Here is a 17,296-nt window from a genome sequence, read left to right as displayed (position 1 = left end):
TCAGTTAGCTGACTTAACTGTAGCTGAAGTTATTAAAGCCAATTTAACACATCTAGAAACAAAACAAAACAGATTTAAATCCTTTTAAGTGCTTTCCTTTTACTATCTCTATTGCATTACTCTCTTGCCTCACCTTAACATTGGTGGCAGCATTTCAGTACTCTTGGGCTCACACTTGGAATTTTCTCTCCCTAAACTTATCCAATTCATTATCTCTCAATGCTGAAACCCTCCACCTTTCCCAATTGTTTGATCATCTATTCTGCTATCGCTTTACATAACTCGGTGTCAAGTTTTCTTTAGATAATGCTTTTGCAGAAGGCCATGGAATATTTTACCACATGACTGGGCTGTATAAACGCAAGATATTTCTTTACACCTGCAAACAGTAAAGGTGCAGATTTTGGGTTCAGAGACAGAGTTGTTTATGAAAACTACAGTGGAAGCAAGAACACAAGATGCTCAAAGAATACTCAAACTATATCCTGGCTACTTTCTGATAACTCACTAAAGATATTTAACAGTTACACTTCATTGAAGATAAGTGTAGTTTCTATGAACAGACTTTTGATAGAAACAGGTTGGAGGCAAGAGGCATTGTTGGAACAATGTTAAAAATCACACAACACCAGGTTATAGCCCAACAGGTTTAATTGGAAGCACAGTAGCTTTCGGAGCGACGCTCCTTCATCAGGTGATAGTGGAGGGCTCGATCGTAACACAGAATTTATAGCAAAAATTTACAGTGTGATGTAACTGAAATTATACATTGAAAAACTGATTGTCTGTTAAGCCTTTCATCTGTTAGAATACAGTGATTGTTTCACTGAATAGTGATACAGTGAAGCTATCACTGTACTCTAACAGATGAAAGGCTTAACAGGCAATCAATTTTTCAATGTATAATTTCAGTTACATCACACTGTAAATTTTTGCTATAAATTCTGTGTTACGATCGAGCCCTCCACTATCACCTGATGAAGGAGCGTCGCTCCGAAAGCTAGTGCTTCCAATTACACCTGTTGGACTGTAACCTGGTGTTGTGTGATTTTTAACTTTGTACACCCCAGTCCAACACCAGCATCTCCAAATCATTGTTGGAACAATGAACTTGATTAAATTTCCAGTGTAGGGTTCAACATTTCTCATTTTTATTAGCAACTTGTATTGACTTGATTCATGTTTGTAACTTACATCCAAATCAAATAGGATAGGGGATATACAAAGACAGAACAATCCCACTGTTTGTTGCATTAATGTCTCTTCATTTCAATTGATATATTTATCCCATCAGAAGGGAGAATTAAGTTTAATTGGTGGCTCTAAAATTGCAACCGCTAATGCAAAGTCTGACGAACATTAAAGGCAACAATAGGTCAAGTAACCAGGAAGCTGTGTATTACTTTCTATAGTGTAAATCATGCAGTCACAAAAGATACAATAGGAAGCAGAGGGTTAGCCTGGGGAGATGGAGATGAACCTTCAAACTGAATTGTTTGGAACAAAATGAACAGAACATATAATTTAGAAATGCTTTTGGAGCTGTCGGTCAATGTAAAACAAATTTATGCGGCTCAGGTAGCACAAACACAATCTTTATAACCCAGCCAACAAGAGAAGCTGCTCCTTTGCACTAGATATTTCTTAACAGAATGGAGTTCAGTGGTCATTTAAAAATAATAGCAGCAACTGGCTACTAAAAACCAGATATTGTGATATCCAAAGTAAAAACGAAAAGCTCTCAGCCTTTTAAAGATGTAACTGAAGCAAATATTCAGCTGCGCATTCAATCTTTCCCATGCACTATTTTCCTAACAGCTGTACCAGCCCTGGCAATATGCTGTCCATTCGTCCAAGTTGTGTATCATGATTAAAGCCACCAGTGTTTAAATGTCATAACAGTTCAATTTTACAACATAAAGCTCGAGTAAGAAATGTTATTGAGCATAAATAAATAGAACAATCCTGCTGGGCTGGACAAATCCAAAAGAAATTTGGAACCAAACAAAGACCAACTTTAAAAAATAGCTTAAATAGTTCTTTTTGAGGGAAGAAGGATCCCAATCAAAACAGCCAAAGCTGCAGATTCTAATTTCCTGCCCCTAGTGTGTGGAGGGGCGATTGGGGGGTGGGGGGGGGGGGGGGTGAATGGACACACAGGATTGAAAATGGTTATAGAAGACAACAACAGAAACATTTTTGCTGGCCTCCAAAATGTAATGTGTCACCAGGGTAGGAGCAGGGAGAAAGTTTTTAAAAAAAAGGTAAATTAAGTTTGAATCTACAGAATGGGATCTTCCTTTCCCTCCAGAAATACCTGCAGCAAATGTACACTGTACACAAAAATCATACAGCATAACCTAAAATTCATAAATTACTCTCGAGTTGAGAGATCAGATTAGAAGCAGAGCACAGATAGCCTACTCATTCACCAGTGGTTTAGAGCAGAAGAATGGTTTAGTTATGATAAAGTTTTAGCATTGAATGTGTAGAAATAACGTGAAAGTAGTCCCAAGGCACGCTGCATAGGTGTACAAAGTTAAAACTCACAATACCAGATTATAGTCCAACAGGTTTATTTGGAAGCACTAGCTTTTGGAGCGCTGCTCCTTCATCAGGTAGCTGTGGAGCAGGACCGTAAGACACAGAATTTAGAGCAAAAGATTACAGTGTCATGCAACTGAAATTATAAATTGAACAAACCTAGATTGCTGTTAAGTCGTGTATCTTTTAGAGTGGGTTGCAGGTTTTGGTTCATTAATATGTAAATCCTAGAACTCCTTTTAAGTCACATTCTTGAGATAACTTAAGGTTTTATATTAAAGAAGTGACATCTCAGTTCAGACAATGCATTAAAGGTATGAGGTTAAAGTCTGTCTGCATCCCAATCTTGAGTCAAACTAGCTCTATTTCCAAAGTAGAATTTACAAAATATTACATGGATTGAATGCTTGCATTGACTACCTGCAGTTTGTGTGCTTTTTGAGCTAAATAAAATGTATTTGCAAATATAATTCTGTAAATGCAAATCACCCCATTTATGTGAGCGTGCATTCTTCATTACAAAAGTGATATATTGATGGCCTTCTTCATTACAAAGGTGACATACTTTCACCTCTGGAATACCATCTGCTTATGCAGAGGGATATGTGGAAGCAGGCGAGGACAATCTAATTGAGCTGAAAAACGAAGGAAGGTAGGTTCATCAGGACAGCGTGTTTGACCATATCAAAGGCTTCGCAGAAAGTGAGGACGACAAAGAGGAAAATTGCACTACAATTATTAGGAAATTCATCTTTTGAATCAAATGCTGGCCTCTGCCCCAACATTAATAGTTCTAAGGGAGGGAGATATTGATCAGGAACCATGAATATGTTGCAGCATGGGTTCACCTTTTAATGTGTCCAGTTTTTGAATTAATATCCACTAGATCTTAAATTCCACAACATTCAGCAACTTTCCCCAAAGTAAGCTAATATATTAATCAGTAGACTGTCCAATGGTAGTACAAATGCAAAATTATATTTGATCTCCTCAGAACTTTAGATTTTTCAATAGCTCATTAAAATGAATCTTAAAAATAATTAATTCAGTTTCTGAGTAAGGCATTGCACAGGCTGGGTAATGATACACAGATCCTTGCAAGTTAATTGAGATCTATCCAGCTGCTACTGCAGCATCAGAACTACTGGGAGAAGAGGTTACAGAAATAAAGAGAAACTTACTTGCCACACTTCATGCATTCTTCCACAAACATGTTGCCATGGAGTTCTGACAGTTTATCTCTGTGGAAAGAAAACTCAGGTGAATACACATCATCTCAGTTTTAGTCTGTACTGACATAAATTTACATTTCAGAAACAGATCATTTAGCCCGCCTGGTCCACAGCACTGTTTATACTCCACAAGTTGTCACCTCCCATCCCTACTTCAAATAACTCCACCCACAGATCTGATTTACTGTACAGCTTCTTCTAGACCATTTCCCTTCAATAACTCATTCTTTACATTCTAAACACTTTCCAGGCAAAGAGTTTCTCCTGAATTCCTCACTGGATTTATTCCATTCAAACTTATATTCATGACCTTTACATTTGAATGCTCCTAAAAAGCTGTGGCTTTGTTTTCAACAGTACAGATGATTACAAACAATGCAATGATACAAGGACTTTAAGTGGGCTTTTTGTTTTTAACTAGAAGACAGAATAAGGCCAGTAGAGGGAGCAGGTCACACTTGGGGTTCAGCTATGACTAAGACCTGGACTGCCTAAGACTCAGACATGGAGCGTACTACTGGAGGAGCCTCATTGAATTATTGCAATACATCATATAGATAGTACACACTGCTGACGCTATGCACAGGTTGGGGAGACATCGCACGTTTAAGATGATGATGTGTGCTGGCCAAATAAGACTGTTTGTTTTGAATGGTGTAAAGCTTTTCTAGAATTGTTGGCTCACTACTTGTCCAGACAAGTGGAACATATTCCTGATCTGGTGTCTTTTAGATAGTGGGTAGGTTTTGGGGAGTACGGTGGTAAATTCCTCTGACTTCTCTTGTAGCCATGACTGCTCCTGTTCAGTTTCTGGAAACACAGTATATTGATAATGGTGGATTCAGCAATGGTAGCATCATTTAATGTCAATTGGAGATGGTTAGATTCTATTATGCTGGAGATGGTCATTGCCTAATTCTTGTTTGGTGAGAATTTCACTTGCTAATTATCAGCCCAAATTTGAATGAAAGTCTTGAGCTTATAGATAGAGACTGCATCAGCATCTGAATTGTAAACATGCAATATTAAGCACCAATCAGTGTTCAACCAACTTTTGACCAAATAGTGGTATAATGGACCCACATTTTGTGAAGCACACTGATGCTCCTCACCAACTGCACAATCTTGCCTTTGCCTATCTCTTTGAATTAGTGTTCAACATGGAGGCACAGTAACTTATCAACTAAGGTTGGTCAAAAGATGGTAATCATCAGGACAGCTTCTTGACCATGTTTGATGGATAGTCTTTGTTGGGTGCAAAGTCAATACTGAGCACTCTCTGGGCTACTTCCTCAACTGTATACCACTATGCTGTGTCCTCGAGCTGTTAAGGGGTTAATTTGTTCTGCTGACATGTAAGAAATTGGATGTTCCAGGAGGTGTGTTAATTTGTCTTGCAGACAGGATGCAGCAATCTAATCACACACTGTAAATGCTGCAGTTTAAGGAATAACCTAATCATATGTTGTTTCTGGAAAGAATCTAATAATTTTACATTTTTGGGTGGCATGTGACTACAGGGGAGTGGCAGGGGGTTGTGTCTTACATGCATGACTGACTGCGATGTAAAACCCTGTATAAAGGGAAGACGGTTCCCTTGTTCGGGGAGTCTCACTTGATAACACTCCTTGCAGTGCTTGCGGAGTGTAAGTGATCCACCAAAAGCTAGTACTTGCTAAAATAAATCGAGGCTGTTCACAGAAGTTGGCACATTGTAGTTGCATCAACCTACGACTCTGGTTGGTCTCTCCTGTTAGTGGGACAGCATATACCTTGGGCTGGATAATGAGAAGTCTGGGACGTTGGTTTTATAAATTGAACCGCCAACTGTGACAATGTTGAATTGCCATCTGTCTAGTCTGATGGACAGGTCTCTCAATATTAGCATAAATTGCACAGCTTTGTCATTTTCTGTGCGTAATTCAATGCTGGGTGTTTTGTCCGGTTCTAATGCTATGTGACATTTTTCTGTGGTGCTTGGATGTAGCCAAGCTATTTCGAGGGCAGTTAAGAGTCAACCACTGTATCCATATTGGATGAAGATGGCACATATCTCTCTTTGAAAGTCAATGGTGAACCATCAGGGTTTTTACAACTATTCAGTCATTCCTTGGGCATTGTTAATGAGGCTGTAATTTTTTTCAGATTTAATTAATGTATTAATTAATTGAAGTTTTGTTCCTTTAGTTCATTTGAACTCCTGTCACACTCAGTGGGTCTTGGGATTGCTAGTCCAGTTGCAGACATGATGCTACTATCTCTAATCAAACTGTAGAAATTGGTTCCTGCTTCCTCAGGCACAAGGAAGAGAAAAAGAACAGTCAAGTTGCCAGTACCCAACATATTCTATGGAGCTGTGCTGTGCTGGAAAAACACAGCACGTCAGGCAACATCTGAGGAGCAGGAGAATCGAGTTTCAGGCATAAGCCCTTCTTCAGGAATCCTTTTCCTTTTCAACTTTTCAACTCTGGTCTCCAGCATCTGCAGTCCTCACTTTCTCCATATTCTATAGAGCTTCCAGCTAGATGCGTGCTCAAGTTGAGCAGGTCAAGAAAGGGACAGGCATTGGCTACGGTGCCCATTCCTCTCCCCCATAGTGACAGGAATGTGCAGCATGAAGATGGTGGACTAAATTTTGAGATATATTATACATGATTGATTCAAATATAATGAGCAATAAAAATGGCCCATTTTGCTCCCACGCTATGTCAGTGTTATAAGATACAAGGCATGAGCCTTAGAAACGCAGGTATCTTTATGAGTCCCCTTCAAAATAACTGACTTTTGTCACATTGTCAATTCTTCTTTAAAGTCCTTCCATTAATATTTTTGTAGGTTGGGAACAGACAATTCCTTAATAAGAAATATACTTCAATATACTCAGTTCTGCTGAAAAATGTAACAGGTTCTTCCTCCTTTCAAATCTTGCTTCACTTAATTTTCTAGATTAGTGCTCGTAAAAACTGAAGGGCACAAGTGAATTGTCAAAACTACGTATGTGCTGTGGGATGTCCAGAGATTATGGAATGAACAAGATGAATGCATGTTGCCTTTCTTTCCCATCATACAGTTATCAAGATGGAAGTGCTCACACCCCTCCAGGATATGGCAGTGGTTGCACTAACACAACAGCTTAAAAGTTAATACACGCACAGAAGATTACAAGAGCCGCCTTTAAAATCCACATTAATAAACCTTTTGTACAACTACTACTACTACTTTAAAATTATGCATACAGCCATTGGGTGACCAGCATTTCAAACTGTATTGGTTTGAAGATGTGAAGCTTCTCAATTAATTTACATGATCCTGTTTCAAGCGCCTTAGATAATAAAGTGATTGATGTGGTTCTGTTCGCTGAGCTGGGAATTTGTCTCGCAAACGTTTCGTCCCCTGTCTAGGTGACATCCTCAGTGCTTGGGAGCCTCATGTGAAGCGCTTCTGTGCTGTTTCCTCCGGCATGAGGAAACAGCACAGAAGCGCTTCACAGGAGGCTCCCAAGTACTGAGGATGTCACCTCGACAGGGGACGAAACGTTTGCAAGACAAATTCCCAGCTCAGCGAACAGAACCACAACAACAAGCACCCGAGCTACAAATCTTCTCCCAAACTTTGAATGAAGTGATTGAATTTAATGCCCTCATTCAAAAGGGAGGGAGGTAATATGTGGGAAATTACAGACCAGTTAGCTTAACATCTGTTGTTGGGAAAGTGCTAGATCAGTTATCAAGGAAGCAAATACTGGACATTTGGAAAGACTACATGCTCTCCATCAGAGTTGGCATGGTTTTATGAAGGGCAAATCATGTTTGACTAATTTGCTAGAGTTCTTCAAAGACAACAGGGTTCAGAAAAGATTTACACGGATGTTGCCAGGGTTGGAGGATTTGAGCTACAGGGAGAGGTTGAATAGGCTAGGGCTGTTTTCCAATAAGCAACAGAGGCTGAGATGTGACCTTATAGAGGTTTATAAAATGAGGGGCATGGATAGGGTAAATAGATGAGGTCTTTTCCCTGGAGTGGGGGAATCCAGAACGAGAGGGCATAGGTTTAGGATGAGAGGGGAAAGATATAAAAGAGATCTAAGGGGCAACTTTTTCATGCAGAGGTTGGTGCGTGTGTGGAATGGGCTGCAGAGAAAGTGGTAGAAGCTAGTACAATTACAACATTTAAAACGCATCTGGATGGGTATATAAATAGGAAGGGTTTGGGGGGATATGGGCCGGGTGCTGGCAGGTGGGACTAGGTTAGTTGGGATATCTGGTCAGCATTGACGAGTTGGACCGAAGGGTCTGTTTCCGTGCTGTACATCTCTATGACTCTCTGACTCCGCAGGTGGATAATGGGGATCCTGTAGATGTAATATATATCTGGACTTCTGGAAAGTGTTTGATGAGGTACCGCACAAAAGATGAACAGACAAGGCTGATATGGGATCAGGGGTAATTTATTAGCTTGGATTGGTGACTGGCTGATGGACAGAAGACAGAAAGTTAGGATAATATTTTTTTCCCTAGAACTGGCTGGAACTAACCAGTGGGGTGCCACAGGGTTTGGTCCTTGGGCACCAGCTATTTACAATCTACATTAACAACCCGGATACAGGGACCAAAGGCTCTTTAGCTAAATTTGCAGATGATACAAAAATAGGCGGTATGGTAAACTGCAATGAGGAAATAAGAACCTTTCAAATGGAAAGAGATAGGTTAGGAAAATGGGCCAAAATGTGGCAATGGAGCTTAATGTGGATATGTGTGAGGTCATGCATTTTGAGTTGTAAGTTTGCTTGCTGAGTTGGAAGATTTAGTCTCAGACGTTTCGTCACCATGCTCGGTAACATCATCAGTGAGCCTCTGGTGAAGCACTTGTATTCTGTCCTGCTTTCTATTTATGTTTCTTGGTCTGTTGTGGTGCATTTTGTTTGGAAAAATATGAAGGCGACCTATTATCTTAATGGGGAGAAACTCTGGGCTGCTAGAGTACAGAGGGATATGGGTGTCCTTGTTCATGAGTCACAAAAAACTAGCATGCAGGTACAGCAGATAATAGAGAAAGCGAATGGAATGTTGGCTAAAGGAGTACAATATAAAGGTATGGAAGTATTGTTGCAACTATACAAGGCATTGGTGAGATGCACCTGGAATATTATGCACAGCCTTGGTCCCCTTATTGGAGGAAAATTAAAGTGGCATCAAAGGTACTTCAGATGAGGTTCACTAGATTGATCCCAGAGATGAGGGGTTTGTTGTAAGAAGAAAGAACTGTTTAGGCCTATACTCTCTGGAATTTAGAAGTATGAGGGGAGATCAAATTGAGGTTGTTAAGATGATAAAAAGCATGGATAAAATAGACTTGGAGAGATGCTTCCTCTTATGAGGCATTCTAGGATGAGATGTCATAGTTTTAGGATAAGGAGTAGCAAATTTAAAACAGAGTTGAGGAGAAATTACTTCTCCCAAAGGGTTGTGAACCTGTGGAATATTTTTTAAGTGCTAATGATTTGAAGGGTAATGGGAAGGAGGCAGGAAAATGGTGGTGAGTAGCATATCAGAAATGATTGAATGATAGAGCAGAGTCTATGGTCAAATGACCTAATTCTGCTCCCATATCTTAGGAATGTTGAAAATGCTGCAACTTATGTGAAAACTGAATTATAGGGGTTGAAACGATGAACTGGAAAAGCTACCTGTTGATGGATTTGCATTCAGTATGACGGCAATACTGAAATATTACTCGTAAAACCTTTGATAAAAGTGACTCAGTTATTCTACACAAACACTCATTCTTGTTAATAATTAAAAGCTGAAAATTTTGATACAAAGTCAGTGGGACTGACAACTTTTAAACAGAAATTCAAAATTCCAGTTGACAGCTGAAAGGAATAATATGTTAAGATTTCACAACGTCAAAGCTTTTACTGAAACAAATGTTTATGAAATTTTGATCAAACAGCATCTTTGGTCGACAACTTAAGTCTAAACTACAAAAAGCAGACTTAGTTTTTTTTTAGCTGTCTTAAGCCTTGTGGGAACAGAAATCAAGTCTGACATATCCACAAGTCATCACAAACGTGAAATATGACCAATTTAATTTCTAGGATCAACATGCCCACTACCAAAGATAAAAGAAGCTTTAAAGAAGAGAAAGAATTTATGACCAATAATGGAAAGCACACCAAACACCTTCTTCACGATGCTATCTACCTGTGACTCCACTTTCAGGGAACCATGAAACTGCACTCGAAGGTCTCCGTTCAGCAACACTCTCCAGGACCTTACCATTAAGTGTGTGTTTAAGTCCTGCTCTGATTTACTTTTTTTAAAATGTAGCACCTCACATTTATCTAAATTAAACTCCATCTGCCATTTCTCAACCCATTGGCCCATCTGATCAAGATCCCATTCTACTCTGAGGCAACCTTCTTCGCCATCCACTACACCTCCAATTTTGGTGTCATCTGTAAACTTAGTAACTACACCTCCTATGTTCACATCCAAATCATTTATGTAAATGACAAAAAGTAGAGGGCCCAGCACTGATTCTTGTGGCACCCCACTGGTCACAGGTCTCCAGTCTGAAAAGAAACCCTCCACCACCACTACCACCCTCTGTCTTCTACCTTTGAGCCAGTTCTGTATCCAAATGGCTAGTTCTCCCTGTATTCCATGAGATCTAACCTTGCTAACCAGTCGCCCATGAGGAACTTTGTCGACCACCTAACTGAAGTCCATATAGATCATGTCTACCGCTCTGCCCTCATCAATCCTCTTTGTTACTTCTTCAAAACCTCAATCAAGTTCATGAGACATGATTTCCCATGCACAAAGCCATGCTGACTATCCCCAATCAGTCCTTGCCTTTCTATACACAATTCAGGGGAAAGGCAACTAGTCTCTACATTAGACTTAAGGAATGTTAACTAGGCAGTAAAAGGCTTTTTGTGCACTGTCGAGAATGTGAATTCTGCTTTCATCCAACCCTAGATTCTCCCTGACATCTTTTGCCCCACTATTGTTGGCCATGTTTTCTTGCTATTGAGACGACAGGTGAGGTACGGGATTGGGCAATTAGGGGATGGAAAGGAAATGGGGTGGAAAGAACTGACTTAGTCCATCTGACCCCCCTCTACAATGAGAAAGCTCATTGTAGAGGGGGGTCAGATGTACTAAGTCAGTTCTTTCCTGCCCCAGTGGCTGAGTGGTTAACATTGCCGCCTCACAGTGCCAGGGGCCTGGGTTTGATTTCAGCTTCAGGCAACTGTCTGCTTGGAGCCCCCACATCCTTCCTGTGTCTGCGCTGGTCTCCTCTGGGTGCTCCAGTCTCCCCCCATAGACCAAAGACTTGCAGACTTCTGCAAGTCTTTCCCAGATGTAAAGACTTGCAGTTCATGTTTAGGTACAACTTACACAACAGACTTTAAGCACTTTCCAGTCAGGGGTTCATGCCGTCTCCCACAATAATTCTTATAAGTATGGGACACAGCCTCAAACTAGCCCATACACATTTTCAGAATACTCAAATTTGATCAAAGGCAATATTAATCCTGAATTCCATTACCTAGAAACTACTATACAGATTCATGTTGACTGTTTCTTATTCAACGATACCACTTCTTGCTTAATCAAGAAACCAACTCATGGTTGAATACTTCTAGGATACCTGAACTTAAGGCATTTATCCTGATGTCCTAAATTTGTGACCTCTAATGTTGAGAAAGCCAGGGTCAGTAAGTGCATGGGAACACCACCACCACCATGATGTCCTCAAAGTTACACAATTTCACAACTATGACGTGCATCAAAGCTCCTTCATCACTGTTCCATCAAAATATTGGGTTTCTTTAGTCAATAGCACAGTGAGGATACCGGCAGCATTGCAGTCCAAGATGGCCCACAAACACCTCATAGCTCAAAAAGCGAAAAGTAATGGCTAGTATGAAACTGCAGTTACTTGGGCATTGCACTTTATTTACAATTTCAAGTTATGTTATTATATTATGTAAAAACAGAACTTATTCTTCAATAACTTTGGGACAGGGATATGTAAATGCTGAGAGGGGACTTTGTAAATTTACATATAAGCATTTGCAATCTTGAGCAATTGGCATGGATTTAAATGCAATTGTTGTAAATAAGTAAGTTGTTATATTTTAATCACTGCTTCCATTTGATCTTGGGTATTCCATACACCTCACTGAAAACAAGCTTTCCATCACTACATTCTTTTTGTCTTGCATCACCATTCCCTTTATTAGCTAGTCATTTCAGCTCTCTACTCTACAGTTGTTCCCTTTATACCTACTCTACACTTACTGTTATGCTGCTTCTGCTTAAGACTTCCTCCAGTTTGATGGGGTTTTAATGGGCAGCAAGCCACCTTGCCCAATTCTGGTCCATAAGATACAGGAGCAGAATTAGACCATTTAGTCCATTGAATCTACTCTGCCATTCAATCACGACTGAAATGCTTTCAACCTCATTCAGCCCCCTTCTTTCCTTAACCCTCAATTCCTTTACTAAATCATAGTGGCTCAGTGGTTAGCATGCTGCCTCACAACTCCAGGGATCCGGTTCAATTCCGCCCGCAGGCAACTGTCTGTGTGGAGTTTGCACATTCTTCCCGCATATGCATGGGTTTCCTCCAGGTACTCCAGTTTCCTTCCACAGTTCAAAGATGTGTGGGCTAGGTAGACTGGCCTTGCTAAATTGCCCAGAGTGTCCAGGAACATGCAAGCTAGGTGGTTTAGCCATGGGATATGCAGTGTTACAAGGAGGCTGGGGAGGATGCTCTTTGGAGGGTCGGTGTGGACTCGATGAGCCAAATAGCCGGTTTCTACACTTAAGGGATTCTATTACAACGATCCTCTGTTGCCCATTACAATCTCTTTCTCTCCAGCCCAGTAATGAACCACTCTTAAAAGATTCTCCTGAAAGGTAGATCTTCTGTCACTAGTCATGCCTTCTTTTCCCATCTGGTGGTGTTCAGTCTACTGCCACTCAGATTGGAGGGGTGAAACATGCATCCTGTCAGTAGCAGTCACCTCTCCATCATGATAGGTGTCTCTGAATAGTCATGTGCTACACAATCCTTGGTGATGCTGTTCTAAGTGATGCCCTATCTCTTAAGTAGGTAACACTGGTGGAAGACATCAACTTAAGTGACAATTTTGCTGCTCTCTTCCTTGACTCAATGACATGGATTCCAGAAATGCATATCAGGAGTATGTCTGGGATAGTTTCCAACAGCAAAATGCCCTGGACAAGCAATTTTGCATTTACTAATGAGGCAGATTTAATTAGTAAGTCACTGTGTGTGAACATTTATCAAAGAGATATCATAACTTGAGATTTTGAAAATAAAGGCGTGATTCAGCTGCGAGATTTAAACTTAGGCAAGGCCAATTTTAATGACGTGGAACAGAGACTGTCCACAGTAAACTGGAAAAATCTACTTTGGGTAAAACAACTGAAAAACAGTGAGGATGTTTAAAGAAATGTAACACTATAAAATATCAGTTTATAGCCCTGAAAGGAAAAAGCTCCATCTCACAGAGAAAAATAAACAGCCATGGTACAACTAAAGAGATAAGGGACAGCGTAAAACTAAAAGGAAGGGCTTAAAAATTTAAAAAGGAAACAGATTCTGTTGAATGGAAAGGATACAAAGACCACAAAGCAGCTTATAAGAACTACTAGAAGAGAGATTATGAAAGGAAACTTACCCAGAAAATCAGTAAGAAGAAATTTTATAGTCAGATAAAGGGAAAGTGGGTGGCCAGCAGCAATGTTGGCTCATTCAAGAATGAAAACTGGGACATCATCAATGATTACGGGAAATGCCAGACACGTTAAATAATTACTTTGTCTCAAAATTTACAATTGAAAAGGAGGCCAGTTTTCTGGAAGTCCTCAGGAAATTAATAGTGGATTGGGAACCAGGACTGGATAAAATTAAGTTGAACATTGGTAATGAGGAAATTAATGGAATCAAAGAAGGACAAATCCCTGGGATCTGGCAGTTTCCATCTGAGGGTGTTAAAGGAAGTAGGGGAGCACATTGTAGATCCCCCAAATTCTAATCTTTCAGAGATCCCCACATACAGGAGTCATCTTTCTGGATTGGAAAATTGCACATGCCACTCCATTTTTAAAAAGAGCAAAAGAGAAAAACCAGGAAATTACAAGCCACAATCTAACATCTGTATGGAAATATAGTCTATAATCAATGACGCAGTAACTGAATACTTTGAACATTTTCAATTAATCAGGAAGAGCCAACATGGATTCATGACAGGTAGATCATGCCTGACAATGTCACTGAATTTCTTAAAGAGGTGACTAAGGCAGTGGACAGAGGAACATAAATGGATGCTGTTTATATGGAATTCCAGAAGGAAGGTGATAAAGTCGCACATAAAAGTCAAAGGCCGTAGAACTGAGGGTAAATTATTGACATGGCTGGGAAATTGGTCGAGTGGCAGTTAACAGAAACTAAGGATAATAGGTAGGTACTGAAATTGGCATGAGTGACCAATGGTAGCCCACAAGGATCTGTGTGAGGGTCTTAATTACTCACATTATTTACTAACCACTTTGATAATGGCATAAAAAGACATATCAGCAAATTTGCTGATGAGACTAAGAAAGGTGACACTACAGACATTTAAAATGATATAATATTACAAAAGGATAGTTAAGGGCTATGTGAATGGGCAGATGGAGTTAAATGTAAGCAAGTGTGAGGTTATCTATTTTGAATAAAAAAGGGTTAGATCAGAGTACTTTCTGGATGGTATGACACTAAATACAGTGAACGTCCATACAGACTTGGGGGTTCAGGTGCACAGATCTTTAAAATTTCACAATCAGGCACAGAAAATAAAACAAGTTAATGGAATGCTGGCTTTTATACTGAGATAACTAAAATACAGGGATACAGATGTTATGCTGCAATTATACAAACCCGAGTTAGACCCCACTTGGAATAGTGAGGGCAGATTTGGCACCAGACCTTTGATTGGCCTTAGAGACAGTACAATGTAGTTTTACAGGCATAATACCTGGGCTTTAAGGGTTAAGTTATGAAGCGCGATTGCAGGAATTAAGTCTGTTTGCTCTAGAATTTCAAAAGGTAAAGCGGTGATCTGATTGAAGTCTTCAAGATATTGACAGGAAAATACAGGATAGATAAAGATTAACCATTTCCACTGGTTCAGGCTTCTAAAATAATGGGGCTAGACTGTTCAGAAGAGAGGTAAGGAAGCACTTCTGCACACAAGGGTTCAGCAAATGTTTATAATTCTCATCCACAAGCAGCAGTGGATGCAAGATCAGTTATTAATTTTAAATCTGAGATTTGTTAAGCAAAGGTATTAAGGGATACGGGCCAAAGATAAGTATATGAAGCCACAGATCAACCATGATCTTATTGAATGTTGAAACAGGCTTGAGGGAATGAACAGCCTACTTTCTACGTACACTGAAAACTGCCTTCATCTCCAATATTTTACAGTTTTAATGAATTGAATTGAATTTATTGTCACGTGTACAGAGACACAGTGATAGACAAGCTTTGTCTTGCGAGCAATACAGGCAGATCACATAATTAAGTAGCGTCGATAGTAAACAATAGGTAAACAGCAGCAAAAAACAAAAACACAGGTACAGGCGAATGTTAGGAGTTTGTGAGTCCATTCAGTGCTCTAACAACAGTAGGGTAGAAACTGTCAAAACCGGCTGGTGCGTGTGCTCAGGCTTCTGTACCTTCTCCCCGATGGTAGTGGTTGTAGAAAAACATTGCCAAGATGGGATGGATCTTTGAGAATACTGGCGGCCTTTCCTTGACAGCGGGCCTGGCACGTGGAATCTATAGATGGGAGATTGGCCTTTGTGATCAGCCGGGCCAAGTTCACCACTCTATGTAACCATCTCTGATCTTGAATGGTATAGCTCCCATACCGGGTAGTGATACATCCAGACAGAATGCTCTCGATGGTGCACCTATAAAAGTTGGCAAGGGCATTCGCCGTAATGCCAGATTTCCTCAGCTGAGGAAGAGGAAACGTTGTTGGGCCTTTGTAACCAGTGCGTCCACACGAAGAGTCCAAGAAAGCTTGTTGTGGATGACCACTCCCAGGAGCTTGACACTCTCCATTCACTCCAGCTCGGTGCTGTTAATGTGTAGGAGAGTAACATCCCGCCGAAAGTCAATAATGAGAGGTCACTGACCTGAAACATTCACTTGGTGTTCTCTCTGATCAGCTGAGGATTTCCAGCACTTTCTGATGTTTATATGCTAATATTTTAATTCTGAGCTTGTTTAACTTTTATGTTGGCCCCTTGGTTTCACTAAGCTAGATTGCGCATCCCTACAATAGTAGAACCTACTGTACTTCAAAAGTGTGTACAGCTAGTCATGTACATTCCGACAGACTGAGGTGATGAAAGATACGCTAGAAAATTCAAGTTTCTTGTTTGACTTAGCCCTATTTTGTAATGGCACAAGCGGTTTTGTATTTGACAATTATTACATCAACTATTGGGTTCCCGACAAAGAGGAAACAACTTAAAACTTTAAAATGCATCATAGAATCTCAGCTGTGATACCAAATTTGGGAACTGGATGAGTCACACATGGAGGAGGTAGAAAGAATTATTTAAGAAAAACCTTTAAATAGGCTGACACAGGCAGCGGGGTTGTTATACAAAAAGCATAGCAACAGCCATTTCATAGGGATTAAAAAACCCAATGAGCAAGTGAACAGAGATGAAGTTAATTTTCTGTTTAGTTTTTGAGAATAAAAGGTTGAAAGAATGGCTTAAAAAAAAAGCAAATTAATTTAACAAACAATAGGTGCAGGAGTAGGCCATTCAACCCTTCTAGATAAAAACAATGACTGCAGATGCTGGAAACCAGATTCTGGATTAGTGGTGCTGGAAGAGCACAGCAGTTCAGACAGCATCCAAGTAGCTTCGAAATCAACGTTTCGGGCAAAAGCCCGATTCCTGCTGAAGGGCTTTTGCCCGAAACATTGATTTCGAAGCTACTTGGATGTTGCCTGAACTGCTGTGCTCTTCCAGCACCACTAATCCATTCAACCCTTCTAGCCAGCACCACCATTGATCATCCACAATCAGTATCCTGTTCCTGCCTTATCCCCATAACCCCTGATTTCACTATACACAAGTAACACTTCTTTCTAAGATTTGAAGGAAGTTTTCAAAATCATGAGGGGTCTCGACAGAGTAGATAAGCAGCTAAAACAAAAGAATATTGCAAACTACAGGCAAGGGCAAGTGGGTGGGACTAGCTGATTGAATTTGCAGAGAGTTGGCAGGGGCTCAATCGGCCACCTCTGCACAATGATCATTTTTGATTCAAAGCAAACTTTGTTTTAACCGCACCTTATAAACCAGCATTCTTGATAAATCAGCAAAAGTCATATACCTGAAATATCAGATTTACTCTATAGTTGTGATCTTCACTATGTCCGAGTGGTCAGTTGAGGGTGCAAGTGAGAA

General features: G+C 40.1%; 1 protein-coding gene across 1 annotated transcript in view; it reads right to left on the bottom strand.

Annotated features, from left to right (window-relative positions):
- Positions 1–17,296, bottom strand: part of sirt6 (sirtuin 6) — a 52,967-nt gene that overhangs the window by 14,019 nt on the left and 21,652 nt on the right. Inside the window, exon 4 of the mRNA XM_072593768.1 lies at positions 3,726–3,785. Coding sequence (XP_072449869.1) covers positions 3,726–3,785 — 60 coding nt within the window. The remainder of the gene's footprint in view (positions 1–3,725; positions 3,786–17,296) is intronic.

The sequence above is a fragment of the Chiloscyllium punctatum genome, chromosome 24, assembly GCF_047496795.1.
Source record: "Chiloscyllium punctatum isolate Juve2018m chromosome 24, sChiPun1.3, whole genome shotgun sequence".
Classification (NCBI taxonomy): domain Eukaryota; kingdom Metazoa; phylum Chordata; class Chondrichthyes; order Orectolobiformes; family Hemiscylliidae; genus Chiloscyllium; species Chiloscyllium punctatum.
Note: the sequence above shows the minus strand (reverse complement) of the source record. Positions and strands in the feature narration are given on the sequence as shown.